An 18,859-nucleotide genomic window follows, 5' to 3' on the forward strand; every position below is an offset into this window, starting at 1 on the left:
CGATTGCAAAACGAGCCTCTAATGACTATTTGAAATGAAGTGACTTTATGATTTAGAAAGGGCTATTTTGCTAGAATTAGGAATTTTCTCTTCATGTATGTGACCACAAACAAGTACATACATGTGTCATTGAGACAAATAGTGCTTGGTTCAGAGACACATGGATATGTCCTTTTCAAGATCTAAGATCCAAGGTTTCATTTCTGTTAAAGCTCTAAGGCCTCTTCTGCAATAACTAGGAATCTCCCAATTCTGCGGTTTCTTAAATCTGGACTGAAATAAAATTTTGGATCATATATTTAAACAGAGAGAAACAGTTATTTCAGCCTTACAAATAAGCATCCATATTTACATATCTGTATCTAGATAAAGATATGTATGTGTGTATTATACACAAACACACTACATACATATATACATACATACATATATATATATAATACACATGAGTATATGCATCATCAACATTCAAATTCTGAATTTTCCTTAATATTAAAGAAATCCAAGAATGTTCTGCCATTGTTTTCTAGAAAATTTCTGGAACCCCTTTCCTGGACTGTCCTGGCCTTTCTAGGCATGATTTTCCACTATCATTAGTGTAAGCTCAGGAATACAAATTCATTTATTACTAGCCAAAGAAAAAACATAATTAGGAAAGTTAAAAATGTATAATTCATTCCAAAAATAAAAGAGAAATGACCTTTGGTGATTTTCTGCTTTGCATTATATGCCCTACTCTTTCCCCTCCATTAGAGTAGATAATTGGGAGTTAACCAGGCTCACATACACTCTAACAGCCTTCTCTTTCAGTATGGATAGAGTATGGATAGAATCTATAATCTGAATATTAGGGCTTTTTTAAAAAATGAAATAGTCATCCAGGTATTTAATTGTTATTTACATAGAGTGAGTGATTATTTGCAAAGCTGAATGACTAAATGTATTCTAAAGGAATGGGAACAATTTCTTGTTGGTTTATAGTGCCTGGTATTTATAAAGCTACAAATCAACAGTCTCCCCCAACCTTGACCTTCCCCACACCACAAATGGGCAAAAACATGAATGTTTCTACTATTAATATCTACATCTCCTGTTGAGTAGTACTGCAGGCTCAGAAAGGCTGCTGATTCCCACCCTCTAGGTGGCTGCATTTCAATCACAGGTGACTGATCTCTATGCATCCAGTTCGTAAAGCTCTTTGGACTTTTTCTGACTGAAGGGTGCTATCTAGACAACATAAAGCACTGTTTTATTATATCACAACACTGCAGATCACTGTACCAAGAGGAGTGATGGAGGTAACATGGACATCTACACATACACACACATACATACACACACTCACACACAGTAACAATTTTCTCCCTCTGCTCCATATTCCCCTCCTAGAACTAAAGTATTGGGAGGATTCCTGGAAGAACTAGGCTCTAGAAACTGGTCGCTCCTCAGCCAATTGGCCAAAGCCCTTTAATCTGTCAGCTTCTGATGGTGCCCCACCAAGGTCCAAACCCCATCCCAGCCCACTGCGGCCCTTGACCTTTCTTTGCCTAAAGATGCTTCACTAACGGTTCAAGTTCCTGCCTGTCTCTGCCTTCCCATGCTGCCCAGTTTGCTGGCACGGAATGAGGAGGAAACATGCCTTCCACTTAAGGAGCTTGGCCAGGGAAGGAGAGAGATAAAAGGCTGAAGTTGCTACACAATTCAAAAGCAAACAGGACGGAAAACAGAACTTTTCTTTCAAGGCCAAGTAAAACATGGGTGAAGGAGAGGCTGCAATGGGTCAGCCTGCAAAAGGGGGCCAGTGATGCAACTCAGGCATCGGGCACAAAACCCACTGCAGAGAGAGGGGAGCATTGGAGAAAGGAGTACGTTTTGGCAGCTCGTGGCTTCTCCATGGCAGAGATAAGAACTTTACACATGGGGGTGGGTAGGGGAGGGTGGGGGGGGGGGGGAGAGTACCCAGCCCTAATAAACTAATCTCAGCTAATGTAATGTTTATCGAGTTCCTTGGATAATGAGACCATGGGTGTCATTATCATCATCAAAACCCAATCTCTGTTTTAAAAAGTTACAGATGATTAACACAACATCAAGTTGTTGCAAACAATTACTTAAAACCCCTACACAGACACAGACGCACGCACGCACGCACACACACACACAGACACACACACACATGCACACACACGGGACCAGGAGGTCCCCATATTCTGTAGAATGAGGGAGGCTGCAGCTGTAGGCCGACAGCTTTCATATCCTCATTTGAATAATGTGTCCTGAATCTGTCACTTTATTCATTCTCCTTATGCTCAGTGTACTCTACATCAACAACAAATTAAGTTGTAAATAAGAGACAATCATCACTTTTGTTTTTAAGCAGCTACTGCAGAGAGAATTTCAATGTACGCTCCTTTCGACAGGGGGGAAAAAGAGGTGCTAGAGTTTGCTTTCCTAAGCACAAATATGGGGAAACTAACAGAAACAAAAACAGAAACAGTTCACAGTGGCCAAGGGGAGGAAAAAAAAATTCTCTAAAGCGCATCCCTCCAGGACCAGCTGAAATTTCTTCCAAGGAGTTATGAAGACATATAAAGACAGAGGAGAAGTTTCCCGGACTAGAACGAAAATCCACGCGCTCAGTCTTTGGGTCTTAGTACACAAGGACCCTCCTTGCTTGGCACAGCTTTGGCCTGAAGGACAAGTGCATTAAATCAATTACAACACAGGTGTATTCACCAAACGACCCCACACTCATCTCCATTAACTTCCAAGTGTTCAAATTACTACCTCCTGCACAGAAATTGAAAACATTAATACTGAAAGACGTCCTTACCTTTACATCAGAGAAGTAGGTCTTCAGCATGTTGGAGCTGGGATAACGGGTATAAAAGAACATGAGCTTTGCTTTTTTCAAGTGATTGGGTGACAATCCTTCCTGCATGTAGGATGCAATTGGTTAAGGAGATAATTTCCTGAAACACAAGTACCTACCATCCCTCCCACCCCGCTGCCAGGAGTCTGGAGGCCCAACCAGTAGCCATGGAATCCATCACTAACTTGCTGTTGCTGGCTCAGAATGACCATCGCTGGTCAGAAATTGCCAAACATAATGGTGAGGATGCACGATTTAGTCGTGGGATCTTGGTGACCTCCTGGTGAGACTGGCAAAACTTCTATTCCCCCTGTTTGAGGTCCTTAGGCTCTCTATACGTTGGTTTACTTGTTGCTAAGGAGACAAATGCGCCCAACAGGTATTGCACAACTCTTATCATGAGAGCTTTTTTCTTCTTTGCGTTACAGTTCTGTTTGTTCCTCTCTTTGCTCTCTGCAGTTGGCATCCAATTATTATACTAATATAAGTGAAAATATAAAATGCATTATTTTGATCACTGTTAGGCAAGCTTCACATTTTACCTTTTAGTGCTACTATAAGGGAGCATCTTGACTCACTTTCTTCCTATCTTATTATTATATCTTGTTAATTGTTTCCTTTTCAATAACAGCTAAAACTGGGGAGGGGTAGTTTGGGCACTGAGAGAACAGGGAGGGGGTGTCGCTTTTGTTAAAGCGAGGATCCAAAACCAAACACAATTTGCCTCTCCTGGATTTATAGTTAACTCCTTGGAGAGTGGCACAGTGGTTGGGGCTAACAAATCAATAAGTGTGGGTTAGCAGATCAATAAATGGCCACTTACCCAAAATAAGAAGGCCTATTTATCTGGAAACATCATTACCTTTTAGATCTGTAAACAGCAGCAACTAAAACAGTTCCCAAGAGAATGTGAGGCTAACCATAACAATCCCGGCTTCCTGATTCTCCCCCAGATTCTTGGCACTCCTCAGCACACTCGGAGCGGGGATGGCTCTGGTCACATCTGTGCCGCAGCCTGGCCCTGCCATTTCCTCAGCAAATTAATGGCTTTATAATTTATCAGAAATGAAGACGCACGTGGAGAAAATCAATGTGGTCCCCCACAAGGTCAATTAAGGGTCCTTCCTAGAAGCTTCTCTAAGGATTTTCTCTTAAAAGAGAGTCTGGGAAAAAAAATAAATAAATAAGGAAAAAGAAGAAAAGAAAATGTGCACGTGTGGTTATACGCACACATGCACAAGCACACACATCCTTGGCTAACAAGCTCCACAACCATTGCACACCGCAGGAAGCAAGGACAAATAAACCAATATTTAAGAAAGGTAAAGGTTTCTAAATGGCCTCCGTCAAGTACAGCGTGACCAACCTCAGGAACAGAGAGGGAAACCTGGAAGTTCCTAGAGAAGCATAATCGAATTAATACTGATAAGCTCTTGTCTACGTATTACAGGGGGCTTAACCAAATATAACGCTGAGAATTTGATCAATTAGCATTCCCTTTAGTATCATGCAGTTTGAAAAAGATCACCTTGGTCTGCGTATTGAAAAGTTAATGCCTTTTGTTTTCGCTGAAAATAAACACTAAACACTGAAGAAAGAAATTTTGATGTGAGAACTGTAAGCCAAAGCAGCTTAACTGAACTTGTGTTTTTGTTTGAGATCCTTAATGATTACAAAGACGATAATTTATGACTGACATACTTCTTGTGCCAAGGAAAGAGCTGAAAGGCCCTCCAGTAACCTCCATTAGACCGAGAGAGGGGACTAAAGGAGCCCGGCACACTTCAGGACCATCTGTCCAAATGGATAAGTGAAATAATAGTTGCAAGCTGTCTCCTATTGCTTCGTGATAAGAGTTTTAGGCAAGTCCAAACTTCAACAAACATGCTCAGATCTGGGTTCTAATCTGTTCTTTCAGACGGGCTACATTCAAACAACCTGGTACATTAATTATTAGCAGGGAAAAGCCCCAAGTCTTTTCAAATTTGGTCTCATACAAATCAAACTGCTTTGCTGCGTGCGGCTCTCAGAGATTTCTTGAGCCACCAAAACTTCCTGGAGCTTTCAATGTCTTTAAATTATGCTAAGATGTTTTCATCATTTTTATTTAAAAAAAAAAAACAAAACAAAACAGCAAAGTATCCATCTTGTTTTGATTGGGATTTAGAGGCTTTTTACTTCATGACAAAATCATCCTAATTTGAATTTCTCAAGTCCATTTTTATTTCTTATTTTTTGCTTTAAAACGCTTCCTGTTGGAAATACTTGGAATCGATCAGTGGCAACGGAACACAGAATGCATCTTTATTTCTTGCTCATCGTGTAATGAAGATAAAATTCCCATAAAATATATGTTTCTAATAAACTATTAAAAATAGCTAATGAAAGATTTAAAAGCCAACAGTTAGATAATCCTTTTTTTTCCTCCTCAAAATAAATCTGAACTGACCAATTGGTTAATTTCCCTTTTAAGTGCTTGTGCTGAAAAGCAACTGTTCTTCCAAGAAAGCACTAGCTGTTTCCAGGATACTTACACACGCACAGTGACTCATGATGGAATAGATTCAGTAAACATACAGCTGTACTGAACACGAGCTAAGCTCCATTCAAGGCCAGGAAAGAAAATGAGCACAAATAAATATTAAGGAGGTAAAGGGGGGTGGGGTGAGGGGGGATGGAGCGCAAACAAGATCTGTCCCGGCAGCTCATGTGGCTTTGCCTCAATTCTCTTAGCCATAGCTTTGTGAAGACAGATGACATTCAATTCTATGTATAATGCAAAATAGACAATAACTGCTGAAACTTGAGACAGCTGCCAGGTGTAAAAAAAAAAAAAAAAAAGGAAAAGAAAAGAAAAAGAAATAAAAGAAGAAAAGATGATAAATCCATAAATTAATGAAAGACATCTGCTGGGGAATATAAAAGATCACAGAAGTAGGGGACTGCAGCTGAACCTAAAACGGTGTTCAAACAACCTGAGAATGTAAGCGTTGTCTGTTTACCAAGCACGGTACAACCTCACCTAAACAACAGCCGCAGGAGGAGCAGCGGAGGCAGCAAAAAGGCAAATGGGAGGATAATAGGTTGTGACGGCTGCAGGAAGAAAATTCTTTTTTTCCCCAACTGAACCCTGAACTGTGGCTAGAGATTTTACGTGCTGCAGGGCCAACCAAACAGATCGGGAGTACCAATTCTCAAACATTTTAAAATCTGAAGGATTTTAGCTTTCTCCTTAAGCCCTGATTTGCTATGTTTCTAAGAGACTTTTCCCCTTAGACACCTTAAATGGGCAGAAAAGATCTACATTCTCACCTGTCATAAAGGGATAGAGCCAGCTGTGGCTCCTAGAAGTTTTAACATAATCAATGGGCTGTGCAGTTTATGGATTTTTTTTTTAATGTACTTACTTCATAATCAGAGGGAGGGAGAAAAGAGGAACCCAGAGTCTTCCAGTCTTTAACAGTCATGTTTCCCTACAGATAATACACCTAACAGAACTAACTCCTGTGGCCCCAAATGACTTCCAAAATAGTAAAAAATCAACTTCTATGGATTCATTCGTATTTTAGAAATTCATTTTGAATTCAGGTTTTCTGGGTGGATTTTTAGCTTCAAATCATCAAACCATTTTCCTTTTTTGAACCTCAAGTATTTTTTTAACATTCTCCCTAAAAGTCCAACAGGGAAAGCTGGCTGCTGGGCTCAGTTTCTTCACCTGCACGTCTTAACCGCGCTTGGAACATGGCACTTGTGCTTTACTTGGATGCATGCAAATGCTTGAGGCCCGAACAAGGCTATTTTTCTTGAGATGCAAAGAGGATGAATGACAAGGAACATCAGGAGGAAAAACAATTGGCTGGCTGTTTCTTTTGGAATTTGAATAAAACTTAATATTTGATTAAATAGATTCATTTGCAAAGACACTGAACAAATTTTTTTATATCCAAGACAGGAGCCTTTGGGGCAGGTGCACTGACATTCAGTTTACCATGCACACATTCAATATTGCCTTTCTATCAGAAAAGATACCGAGGTAGTGCATTCCATGATATAGAACATATACGCTTAATGTGCGGGACTTGGAATGGATTTATCTGATAAGCTGGTGTCCTTGATAGTTCTTATCTTGGCTCCTTTGTTCAAAGAAACAGATGATGCCTTTGGCGTGGGAAAGAATTGTTCCTTAAATATTCAATTATCCATTACAGTTTGCAAAGCCATGAACTAAAGAGAAAAACAATAATGGCAATCATGAAGATACCATTTCATCCCTTTTTTTCTCATTTCCATTGAGCTTTTCAAAGAATAACTGCATAACAGGTTCAGATATGGCCTTGTCTACCTAAACTGAAGTCTGCTTACTTGCTGTGATTCCTAGAGATTTCTTTGAACTCAATCAAAGCTTGAGAATTTTGCCTAGGCACCATCATCAAGAAAGTCAAGGGAAGAACTCATTGCCACACAAGGACCGAGACGAGAGAAAAGGAGATCCAGTCTCCCAACAAACCCTCTTGTTCTCACTGCCTTCAGAACTGTGTAGGCTCCAGAAAGTGGTACTCGCCTATCTTTTTCCTGAGAAATAATATAGCAAAGGGATAAATGGCTAACAGGGCGAGGGTGAGGCTGTGGAGGGGAAAAGAGAAAGAAACAGAAGCTGGAAGGACAGCCGGAAGGAAATGTAACCATTAATTGCAGGAAGACGCCAAAACTGTTTAGCGACACACAAGAAATAACTCCAGGTGTAAGCAACTAGTATTTCATAGGAACACAGGTGTTTCCAAACAACCCTGTTGAGCAGACTCTTCTACCATAAGAGAGACAAGTTATTCATTCCTTTGAAGAAGAAGCAACTAAATTCTCTTTAAAGCCTTTGATATGTATAGAAAGAAAAGGAAGTTCTTTCTATTCAAATCCTCAAAATTCCTCAGGGGATTTAGAGAGGGTGAGACAGGAGCAAAAGCAACACTTCCAGCAATCCAAAGATGGTTTTCTTAGAAGATTCAACTTATTTAAAAACCAACAACCAGAAACCAGCATCTTGAGTTAACGAGTTAAGTATGGCCTTATAAGACTGAAACCTGGCTTCAATAGTCATCCAAATGGGCATGTCCCTTTCCTCTGTGTGTGTGTGTGTGTGTGTGTGTGTGTGTGTGACACAGAGTGAGTGAGGGGAGAGAACCCACCATCACTACAACTGGCTTCAAAATGAAGTAAGAGATCTCCAAGGAGCAATGGGGTCTCGCCCTGGACATGAGCCTGGTATGAGCCCCAGAAGATACTCTCCTGCAAAGCGAAAAAAAAAAAAAAATCAAAGCCTGTGTCTTTGTTCCTTGCCTTTCTCATCACCAACAGCTATATTCCAATTTGACCAATGTTTGTTGCCTGCTTATGATGTGTATGACATGGTGCCTGGCACAGCTTTGATTCAAGACTGGTGGATTCAACCTCAGATCTCTGGAAGCTAGATTTGTAAATCAGCAACCAAACCAAGACTCATCTATTTACATCTTAAGTCCTCACATCTTTCCCTCCAGATATTATCCTCTTCCTCTCTACAAAGAGAGACTCTGTGCTTAACTGCCCAAGTGGGTCTCATATGTATCACACATTCACCTTATCAGAAATCTTCACTGCTATCCTGAGTTGGCTGGAAAGATGACCTTCATATCAAGAAAAACACATTTCTACCACAGCTGGGACTTTGCCCTTACATGGCAGCCTCTGGAGTGGGCTTAGATATAAAAATGCCAATCTCTAGTCATCAAGACGATTGCTCAAAACCCTCACGTTAGCAACAGCCAACTTAATAGCTAAATTTTATATCCATCTGACAATCTCTTATAAAAGAAACATGCTTCTACTTGCCCCCAAATGCTACTATTCTACTCCCCCAAAACATCAACAACCACACGATTTTTAAAAAATTTACTGAAAGGACCAATTTATAGAGGAAAAAAAAATCATGAGTTAAAAATAACTAGAGTTCAGGACAGGTCTAATGAAAAAATGTAACTGGCATTTCAAAAGTCAGGTTCAAAATATAAAAGAGCCCTAAAAAGAGGCATTTTTAAAGTTGAATACAGCTGAGTTTTATATTTAATTGTGCTCTCTTGCTTTCCAAAATAATTTGCTTTGTGTATGTTAGGACAAAAGATTTCTGTGTATGGCTGAACAGAGGTTAATCATGCATAGAGGCAGCTGCACCAGACCCGAAGAACAGACCTTGGGTGAACGAGAGAGAGACGGATGTCGTCTGCATAAATTAGTACCTGTATATTTCCTTAAAAAAAAAAAAAAAAACCCTTAAAGAATAAGGAGAGCATCTAACTCCCCATCCACATCCATCTTTCTCCCACTGCAGCCTCCCACCAGCAAAGTGTTCCTCATAAGATTTAATCAGGCCTTCTTTAATCGGACCAGGAGCCTTCTAGATGGCTAAAGGGAGAATTCTTCTTACAGAATCTTGGGGATCTCGAAACTGACTTTACTCCACTATGAAACTAGGTTAAAATCTGATGAGTGCAATATTACACTGAGATTTCCCCCTCTCCCATCCTCTAAAAATACTCTTGGGGGAGAAAAAGAATAAGAAGATAATACGGGAAGAAACAGCAGAAAAAAACACTGCTGCAAAAGCACAGATGAAACAGGAGGGCTTGGGGGCAATCAGCAACTTGTGAAAGTTGCAGGGATGTTGGTTTCCTGTAAAGCTTTTGTGCAACCAGAAGCGCCAGGCAAGTGTTGAAAAAAGACTATGACTCCGAATAAGAGGGCAGACTGGAGAAGACAGGAATCTACATGACTCTGAAACCTTGGGTAAACCTGACCTTGGGGGAAGACTTGTTGGTTTCGGTTTGTTTTCTCCTTGGGGTGGGGTGGGGGTGGGGTGCAAATGAAAGGATATTGCACTTCCCGAATACGGTGAGATCTCAGACATGTCTTGAAGATCGCCACACTCGGATTTGATGAGAGACAAGGAGAGCCCTTCCGCGGTGCTGGGTGGGTGTGCTGGTGAACAGGGGTGGTGGCTCAGGTGGTGGGACGACATCTTGGTCCTCAGACTCGTGGTCTCCCTAGTTAAGTCTAAGGATTCAGGAGAGGCTCGGTCTTTCCCGGAGAAGGAGCCGGTGGGAGCACCTATTGGACTCTGAAACGGGTAGGCCATCAAGGGGAGTGGGAAGGGGTGGCGGAAGGTGGACGTGGTGAAGCCCGCGGTGGCCGACAGGGGCGACTGATGCAGGGGCTGGTGGTGGCCGCCGGTGGGGGGGCCGGAGGCAGACTGGTCCGAGGAGTTTTTGCGGACCACCAGGGGCAGGGCTTCCGTCTGGTCTGTGGAACCCGGCATCTGCACGTTGCCGAAGGTGTCCAGGGGATTCGGAATGATGACATCGCCAAAGCACTGCAGGCGCTGGTTGGCGGTGTGGAAGTTGTGGTTCTCCCCGTTGACTGCAAACCTGGCCTGGGGGATCTGCAGCGGTGGGAAGACCTGAGGAACTTGGCGGGAGGGTTTGGCCGAGAAGACTTTGACCACCGTGTCCACCACCTGCGACATGGCAGTGTTCAGTTCCTGTTTCAAGGTCTCGGCCAAGTGTTTGCCTTCAGGCTGCAGGGAGTTGGGCCCGGGGTCTCGGTCTTTGTGGCTGCCTTCTCGCTTGGGCTTGTTTTCGGCCATTTCCTGCTCCCGGATCAGGGCCCGGGCTCGGTCGATGAACTGCCCCGGGTCCAGCTCGCACATCTCATTGTCTGACCTCCCCACCGAGTCCTGGGCCCTGGCCTCCAGGATCTCGGAGCGCATGCTGTCTTCAGACAGGTTACCATCTTCATCATTTTCAGAATCGGTGCTGTCATAGATTTGGTAGAACTTTTCCTGCAGCTGGCGCAGCTGTTTCTGCATGTCCTCCAGCTGCTGCTTCAGCTGTCGGCGCTCCTCTCGCTTCTGTTCTTTGCGGGCTGAAACCAGCTGCTGGAAACTCTGCTGCTGCTGCTGGGGCAGCTTCTGCTTGCGTTTGTTTTCTCGGTAACTTTCTCGGGGACTCACAGACTGCGGGGCCATCTCTCTTTCATTTTCATTGCCCCGTAATGCCACACTGGGGGAATGGCTCATACCCCGGATTATATTCTCAACCCGGGCGCGCTTTGCTCTCAGGTGCTCATCACATAAGCGATCCATATCAAACTGGCTCATAGTAGGCCTGCCAAAAGGGGAAAGACACTCTGGGGGGCTGTCTCTTGAAGAGTTGCTGCATATATCCTCCTGATGTACTTCGGAGCCTGTACTAGAGAGACCGCTGGCTTGGAAACTGGGCTCCGTGCCACCATTTTTGTTCATGTTATTTTTCAACAGCTGGGAAATTATGGTTGCTCCTGGAAAAGGCATCATGGCATCTTCATACGAGTTCGCCCTCTTCAGCAGCTTGCGGAGTACGTTTGACTTCTCCCCATCTGCATGCTGCACCACTGAATACTCAACATCCTGCTCGGAACCTTGGGGATTCATGGCTCTAAAAAACGTGGCTCTTGCCTTAGCGAAAAATGCAGATGCTGTCCCTACCGTCCTTTTCACTCCAATGTCAACTCTTCTCCTCTTGGTTTGCCGGCTTAAGAGGGCTGTGCTGTCATGGTCAGGCATCACTGGACAGTTATTGTGCCATCTTCAAAAGCTCGTCAGCTGGGCACAGCTCAAGAATCCCGGGACCCTGGCCAACAGAACAAAAGGACTGATGAATCATTTTCTTTAAATTTCTCCAAATTTCCTGACCTCAATCCTGAATCAAATGCAAAATGCATAGGCTCTGGGATTTATGGCACATTACAATTATTGCAATTTATTATGCACTCTGCTTGAAATGAAACATTTTTAAATATTTCTGCTCCACTGGTTTAAGATGGATTAAGATTAAAAAAAAAAAAAAGCAAAAACTGCTTAAGCACCAGTAATATGATTCTCTTTCACAAATGCCTAAAATGATACTGTTTATCTTCAGAAGAAACAGTAGATTATAAGAACACAGCCTCTGACAACCAATTGATTAAATTTTGGGCACTGAGATTCATATTACAAAAGCAGATAAAAGTGGTCCATACTTAAGAAATAAGGTTAAATTTTGGGGATGCATGAAATCTGAATGAAAAATTCCATTTCTGCAATAGAATTATTGTGGCTTTAATGCTATTAAGGGGAAACGAGTCTAAAAAATGCAAATATTTCACATACATCCTTTTTACTGAATTTTAAAATATTTTTGTCATATGTGAAATGGGGAAGAGAACACTCCCATCAGCATCTTTCCAACACAAATGGTCAATTTAACATGGAAATAAATGCACAAATACTCATTTTACAAGTCTGCTTATTTAGCACAGATATGCGCTTTTTTTAATACTAAAAATTACATCTGAAGATGGTATCTGTTGCTGGATTTTAATGTAAGTATGAGAATATTTATAAATTTTCATCTTGTCTTTTTGATGACTTAAATTTTAAAGTTGGACTCAGTGCAAAAGAAGGACATTATCACATTTTAGAAATCCATATGTGGAACAATAAATTGAGTTAGGCAAGGATAAATACATCATCAGTACTAGTTGTTTTTTTTTTTCCCTATAATCTGCCAAAACAATACTTCAAATTCCTGAAGAAACTCTTTAACATACACCGTTTATGAATCTTATTTCTTATGCCAAATTAAAACATTAAAAAAAAAGACACAGAAAAAAAAAAAAAGACTGAAAGGAGATACATAAAGAAGAAGGAAGATAACATCAATTAACTATGTGAGAAAGGGAAATACTGTCTCTGCATATGAACTTCCATTGTTTCTTGGGAACACAATATAAAAAGAGAATGTCCTTCCTTGCATTTTACAAAAGGCACTTGACATATTTTGTGGTGTTAACCAGTGATGGCTAACCCCAAATTCTGTCTAAACGTTAAGATGTCACATCTCCTTGCTTACAATGGACGTTTTAAGAAGAAAATGAAAAAAAAAAATTTTTTCACACGGGGTTTATCTAATATTAAACTTCACGTTTGCTTAACAGAGCACATCTTCACAATAACAGGGTCTATTGCCAAAGGCAGCGTGCAGAGTGTTTGGAAGAGCTCCCATCTCTTTCGGTTCACCTGTAAAAACATCTACGTGCTCACTAGGCTGCATCTGTGGCTAGTTTTAAAGAATGACTATCCATGCAAATAGGCATAATTTCAGCATGAAATAACCTGTAAAAATCAAGAAAAAGCTCAGTGCTTAGATAGCAGTGTGTATTTTTTTTTTAAGTGACAAAGATGTCATCTGCAACCCTTGTTCCCAGTTTTCCTACGAAGATGCAACCTTTAAATAAAACCTGGTTCAGAGTGTCAAGAAAGCAACATGATGCTTGTTTATATGTTTTTTGGATGCTTGAGGGTAAAATAGTTTTTGTGTGCCTCAGGATGAAATTTCCTGAACTTGGAATGGAATCAGATCTTGATAACTTCAGCATTAGAGTTCAAAATTGAATTCAAGATGATTGTGACCCCTCACACATTAATAAATGGAAATTGGCTTCAGGAACACAAGAATCCAATGGCAAATAGTTCACTAACATGTTAGATCTGATAAATCAGGTACAGCTATCAAGTGAGAGAAAAAAAGGGGGAAACTGAGACAAACAAGAAAAAAGATGAATTATTTTAAAGCTCAGAAAGACTCACATATTGAGGGGGGCGTTTTTGCAAGGATGACTCTGTGTGTATATATCAGCTTTTCAAAAAGAGAGTTCATTGCCATTCTTTAAAAATTTTACCTCTTGTCTTTTTGTGTATAAATCATTTCCTCCTTAATAGCACCTGAAAAGCACATAGGTTTCCAGTCAAAATGTTGAATAAACTTTCTGCAGTATTTGCTTCCCTTGTTCCTCCTAACATCCTATCTGGATTTTCCTCCTACCCATCCTTGTTATAGGAAAAGCATCTCTGCAAGAGAGGCTCAGACACAACACGCTGGTGTAAGAGATGAACACAAGGTCACCCACAGCCATCCTTCCTTTCCCAGCTGCCTCTACCTCTGCGTCAACTGCACTTCCTCTCCTCTAGCCTAGGTATCAACAGCTGCATCCCCACCTCACGCGTGAGCCAAGAGGAGGGCTGTGCTCTTTCTAAGGTGGAAAGAAATGATACGCTCATCTTCAGTGGCGAATGCGTGTTAATTAAACATGATAGTTGGGTGTTATAAGAAGAAAATATCCTGTAGCTTCTTTAAAATTCCCCAAACGAAACTGATTTTTGCAGTTCTCTTTCAACTGGTCAGCATTCTTAGATCAAATAATAATTTGTTTCTGTTTAGGGCTAAGGGGAATTATATACTTTTAGGTCTTATTGTAAAATGTACAGCTGAGACATAATAATCAGGACAAAACAAATGGGAAAACTAGGAAAAATGATATAATCCAGCAAGACAAGGCATTATATTAATAGGCGTGAATAAATAAATCTCTTCATATAGCTTTGAGCTGAATTCAAAAATGAAGGTATAGGCGCCATACACACTGGAATTATAACCCATGGAGGCTATAGGAGAGATTATATAAAATAACTGGTTGACTACTTTATCAGCATCATATTTCATAAACAGTATATATGAATATTTTACCACACAAGAAAATGCCTTGTTAAATGACTATAATACAAATTAAATCACCCCAAAATGCTTTCAAAAATGCTTCCATGACTTCCCAGTTCAAAATTTAGAGAATGCTATGGAATGAATTTATCAGTGATGTCAACCTGCCCATTAAAGATTTTTTTTAAATTCCTTTATTTCTTAATATGTGTATTAAGCCATATGTTTCAACTACAATTATTATTGATTTTTATTATATTTAATTTTAATCGTGAGTTTAACCTGGCAATGGGAAATCTGATCAGCACTGGTGAACATCAATATCAGCAAGTATGCAGAAAAATACTGATACAGAATTTGAACCCAAATGTATTATCGATCGATACACATATTCTATTCCTTTAATTAATATGAAAATCTACATAGAATATTTTATTATTAAATATTGGGTCGTACCACTTGGCATCTAACTACACAAATGCTTTAATAATTTCTATACGAGGAGTATCTAACATTAGCAGATTCTTCCCAGAGAAAAGATAGGAACAAACATCCAAGTATAATCAAGTCAGATTTTAAGGACTCCACAACATTCTTCATTAAAATCTGAATTATCTGAAGGATGACAGATAACTTTACAAAGAGAATCCTAAGGAAGCTGATGATAATGTCAGTAGAAAAGAATTTTCAGGGGAGGATTTCAAAGGAACACTGCAGTGTGAAGTAGAAAGTGGTGAAGTGCTCTGCTCTAAGTTTGTGTGTGGATGAGTCCCTTTGCCGTTCACCTGAACCTACCAAACACTGTTAACAGGCTATACCCCTATACAAAATTAAAAGTTTAAAGTTTGGGGGGAAAAAGTTATTTGGGGAAGGGGGTGCAACCTTTATGGCTCTATCTGGAGTCCAGATTCTGGACAAAGATGTGTTCACTATGGTTTTTATTCAAATAGTTCAGGTAAATCTTTCATGAGACGGGGAAGAAGGTATGGTTGGCGTGGTTTCCTGCTTGGATTATATAGATTATCAGTCTTGACTGATAAAATGATTTGAAGAAATCGCTCAAGCCTATGCTTTTACTTCTTTTAGAAAACCACCTTTAAGTGGGCCTCTGATCTACTTGGGTCAAGTCTCTTATGAAATTTCAAGTGGAATAACACCAACAAAGAACACTGTGAATCCATCTGGAAATCAGTAATTCAAGGGGGAAAATCAGATGACTAGATTTAGGGACTCCGCTGTCCCCCCGCCGCCCCCGCCCCCGCCCCTGCCCAGGCCCCTTACCAAGCTGTCCCCTTCACTGTATTTAAGAGTTCATTTCTGCTAATTAGCAACTTTCTCCTTGGAGATGTTCCTGCTATAAGGTTAAGAAAGCCTTTGGTGTTTACTATGAATAATCCACTTGATATTAGTTAATACTTAAATTAATTAAGATTGTATTGTCAAAAGCTTATAACAGATTCTAAATTTTCCTATCATAGAGTTCTCAAATCAGAACCATTTCATTTAAAATTTCTCCATTCTATCAAAAATTCCATACATTTTTCACCTGCAAGATGAAAACAGCAATTTTCTGGAACATACCTAAAATATTCATTTCTACTTATTTAAAAAGGAATAATTCACCAGATTAGTAAACAAAAGGGAGTGAGAAATAACTTCAAGAAGAAACAATTTCTTTTCTTTCCGAAGAGAACTGAAATACTCTGTCCTTTGAAGCTCTAGAATACACCAGGCAATAGGTTTTAGAAATTTCTTATGTATATGTCTTTTACAATATATATGGATACTTAATTAGAATCCAATCATAACATATCAGGCACAATCCATCTTTCTATTTTTAAATTACTAACATTTTATAAGCTTTTATTAATCTTGAACCTTACCATTCCTTATCTTAATAGTTGCAAATGCAAACAATACCTATAAGAAATTCATGAAAAAAGGCCTATTTCACTTTGAATTAATAAAGAGCATGCCTGGCAGCTAGGTTATGTTTTAAGATTGTAAGTGCTACTTACAGAAGAAAGATGTTAGGGAATGAATAAAGTGAGAACAAAGATGCATGTTACGTATGCATCACAGTTTTCCCACAAGGTGGTGATTAAACTAAATAGAATTCTGCATAATGGACACATAAAAATATCAATACATGTCCAGCACAGAAAATACTTAACAAAAATAAAGCAAATGAACATATCCATAGATGACATATTAATTACGAAAGAACTGCAAAAGCATCCAAGAAAAGTATTAGGAGGAACTTGGATGTTTAAGGTAAAAGAATAAATGACATACACTCTCTCATTTTCATGAAACAATGATCATCCACCAAGCAACCAAACCAACCAGCAAAAACCATTCACCAGCTAATCTAATTCTATGCAACTCAAGAAGCAGCCTGTTTGGAAGATAATAAATAAATAAATAAAAGATCAGATGTTGAGAATCCAGATATAGTGCCTACACTGAATTTTCAATAGCCTCCTTCACACACGAAGCCACAGTCCTTACCTTCACCTGTTTTACCATTGCAGAAACAGGTCCACGGTGTAGCACGTGGACGGGTTAACCAAATTACTCCCCTTTTTCTTCATCACCACCCACAGCCCATTTAATTTTGAAAATGCTCAGAAGTTCTTGCAAGAAACTCTTCAGAGAGCGGACTGCCTGTGTCTTGCATCAAACAGAAAAGCACAGTTACCTCTCACATACTTGAGATGTTCCTTCTCCATCAAAGTACTAACTAGGACATCTGGCACATGTCTGGTACAATGACAGGCTCATTCTACTTTATGAGAGTATTTAACATACGACTTGAAAGAGTTTATGCACATACCTATTCTTTCTGGGCAGGGAGAAAGCACGCTAAAAAGATAAGCATTAACAACAGTAACACTTTCAAACTGACTTTGGTATTCTTGGCAGTTACACATACTACCCATGGATGTCCAAATCTCTCTCACACACACACACACACACACACACACACACGAGAAAGCTCTCATCACTCCCCCGCAACACCCCCACAGACCTGGGAGACAGGCGTAAACCAGAGGGAAGCAAAGAGAAAGTCAATGTCCCTCCACCTGCTGCCTGAAGTGGGGGGTAATTTCAGCTGCCTGGCAGACAGGAGCCTGAGACACAGCCTCCCTAGCAGCCTGCCAACATCCTTAAGAAAAATAAACAAACACATACCAACTTGTCCCCCACCCCCAACCAAAGGACTCACATGGCAGGGCTCAAAACATAACAACAGCCTAGTTCCCATTAGCCCGGACAATCCTATTAACCAGGGCAACCATAAATTCATAAACCTCTACAACCCTGGAGCATGGCACCGTGGTCTGGAACGGTACAGACACATACAGACACAGAGGAAATTTGCACCTGTCTTTCTTGACACAACACACCTGTCAGGCCCTGCCCATGCACAGCCCTCCGGCTAATAGACCTCTGCCTACGTAGTCTAGGAAAGTACTTTTTTTTTTTCCTTTTGGTAAGGGAGGTTATAGATGGGAGAGAGGGTGGGGTGGGGAGAGAGGAAGAGAAGAGACTTCTAGCCTTGACTTTGAGAGAAGGCCACCCTGTGCTTGCACTGTTTTCATAAGCTCAAGGAGACAACCAGACCTTCTTGGAAAAATAAAAACAAGCAGGTGAGTTCTCAGCCTTCCCCCAGGCGGAGTGGGTTCTGGATTGCCAAGAACAGCAGTTTCACACTCCAAGCTGCCTCCTTGGGCTATTTAAGACTGTCGATCAACCCCTCCTCCCAGTTGTTCTTCTCAGCCTGCCAGGAGAACTCTCTACTTCCGAAAAAAAAAAAAAAAAGCTGAAAAAGTGGCGGGAGACCTGTGAGTCTCCCTCCAAAACTACTCCCCCTTTAACTTCCCTCCCGCGCCCCCCACCCCCTGCCCCTCCAATCCACACTCTCCACCTACGTTGAGTTTTAGCCGGAGGAGTAAGTGGCGGGCACACCCGAAGAACCAACAACTTGCCAAACTGGGGGCTTTGGGGAATGTCTCCCCACCTCCCAGCTTGCCCTGATCGCCCCCTCTCTCCTTGTCTGTTCAGGCAAGATAGCCGCTCTTCCCGCGCCGCTCCCCCCTCCTCCGGACTTTTCTTCCCAGTAGCAATCACGCTCACCTCTCCATTCCTCCCTCTCCAGTCCTCCGAAGTGGGGCAAAATTGTAGGTACCACCCAGACGAACCAAGATCAGATGGAAGCAGCCCAACCGAACCGGCCGCCGGCGTTGACTGCGAGCAGATCCGCTGGACAAGAACATCCCCTACCCCCACCCGGACCGCGATCCTTCCATCCTCCCGCGGCGCTCGCGCCCCAGCTCCCCCTCCTACCACGGGACCCCCCCCCCCGCCCCCCGCAACCCGAGGC

The 18,859-nt window shown here is 41.2% G+C and overlaps 1 protein-coding gene across 8 annotated transcripts in view; it reads right to left on the reverse strand.

Annotated features, from left to right (window-relative positions):
- The window catches only part of PROX1 (prospero homeobox 1), a 60,739-nt gene that overhangs the window by 35,320 nt on the left and 6,560 nt on the right, over positions 1-18,859 (reverse strand). For 5 of the 8 annotated variants that reach the window (XM_060396210.1, XM_060396207.1, XM_060396211.1 and 2 more), the window contains exons 2-3: positions 9,775-11,568; positions 2,834-2,939 (exon numbers count right to left, since the gene is read on the reverse strand). In XM_060396210.1, the coding sequence (XP_060252193.1) occupies positions 2,834-2,939; positions 9,775-11,501 (1,833 nt within the window). In that variant the 5' untranslated portion in view covers positions 11,502-11,568. Of the gene's footprint in view, positions 1-2,833; positions 2,940-9,774; positions 11,569-13,565; positions 13,701-18,612; positions 18,726-18,859 lie in introns of those variants that run through there. The other 3 variants (XM_060396208.1, XM_060396205.1, XM_060396206.1) reach the window with 3 other exon arrangements.

This window comes from Ovis aries, chromosome 12 (assembly GCF_016772045.2).
Source record: "Ovis aries strain OAR_USU_Benz2616 breed Rambouillet chromosome 12, ARS-UI_Ramb_v3.0, whole genome shotgun sequence".
Lineage (NCBI taxonomy): Eukaryota > Metazoa > Chordata > Mammalia > Artiodactyla > Bovidae > Ovis > Ovis aries.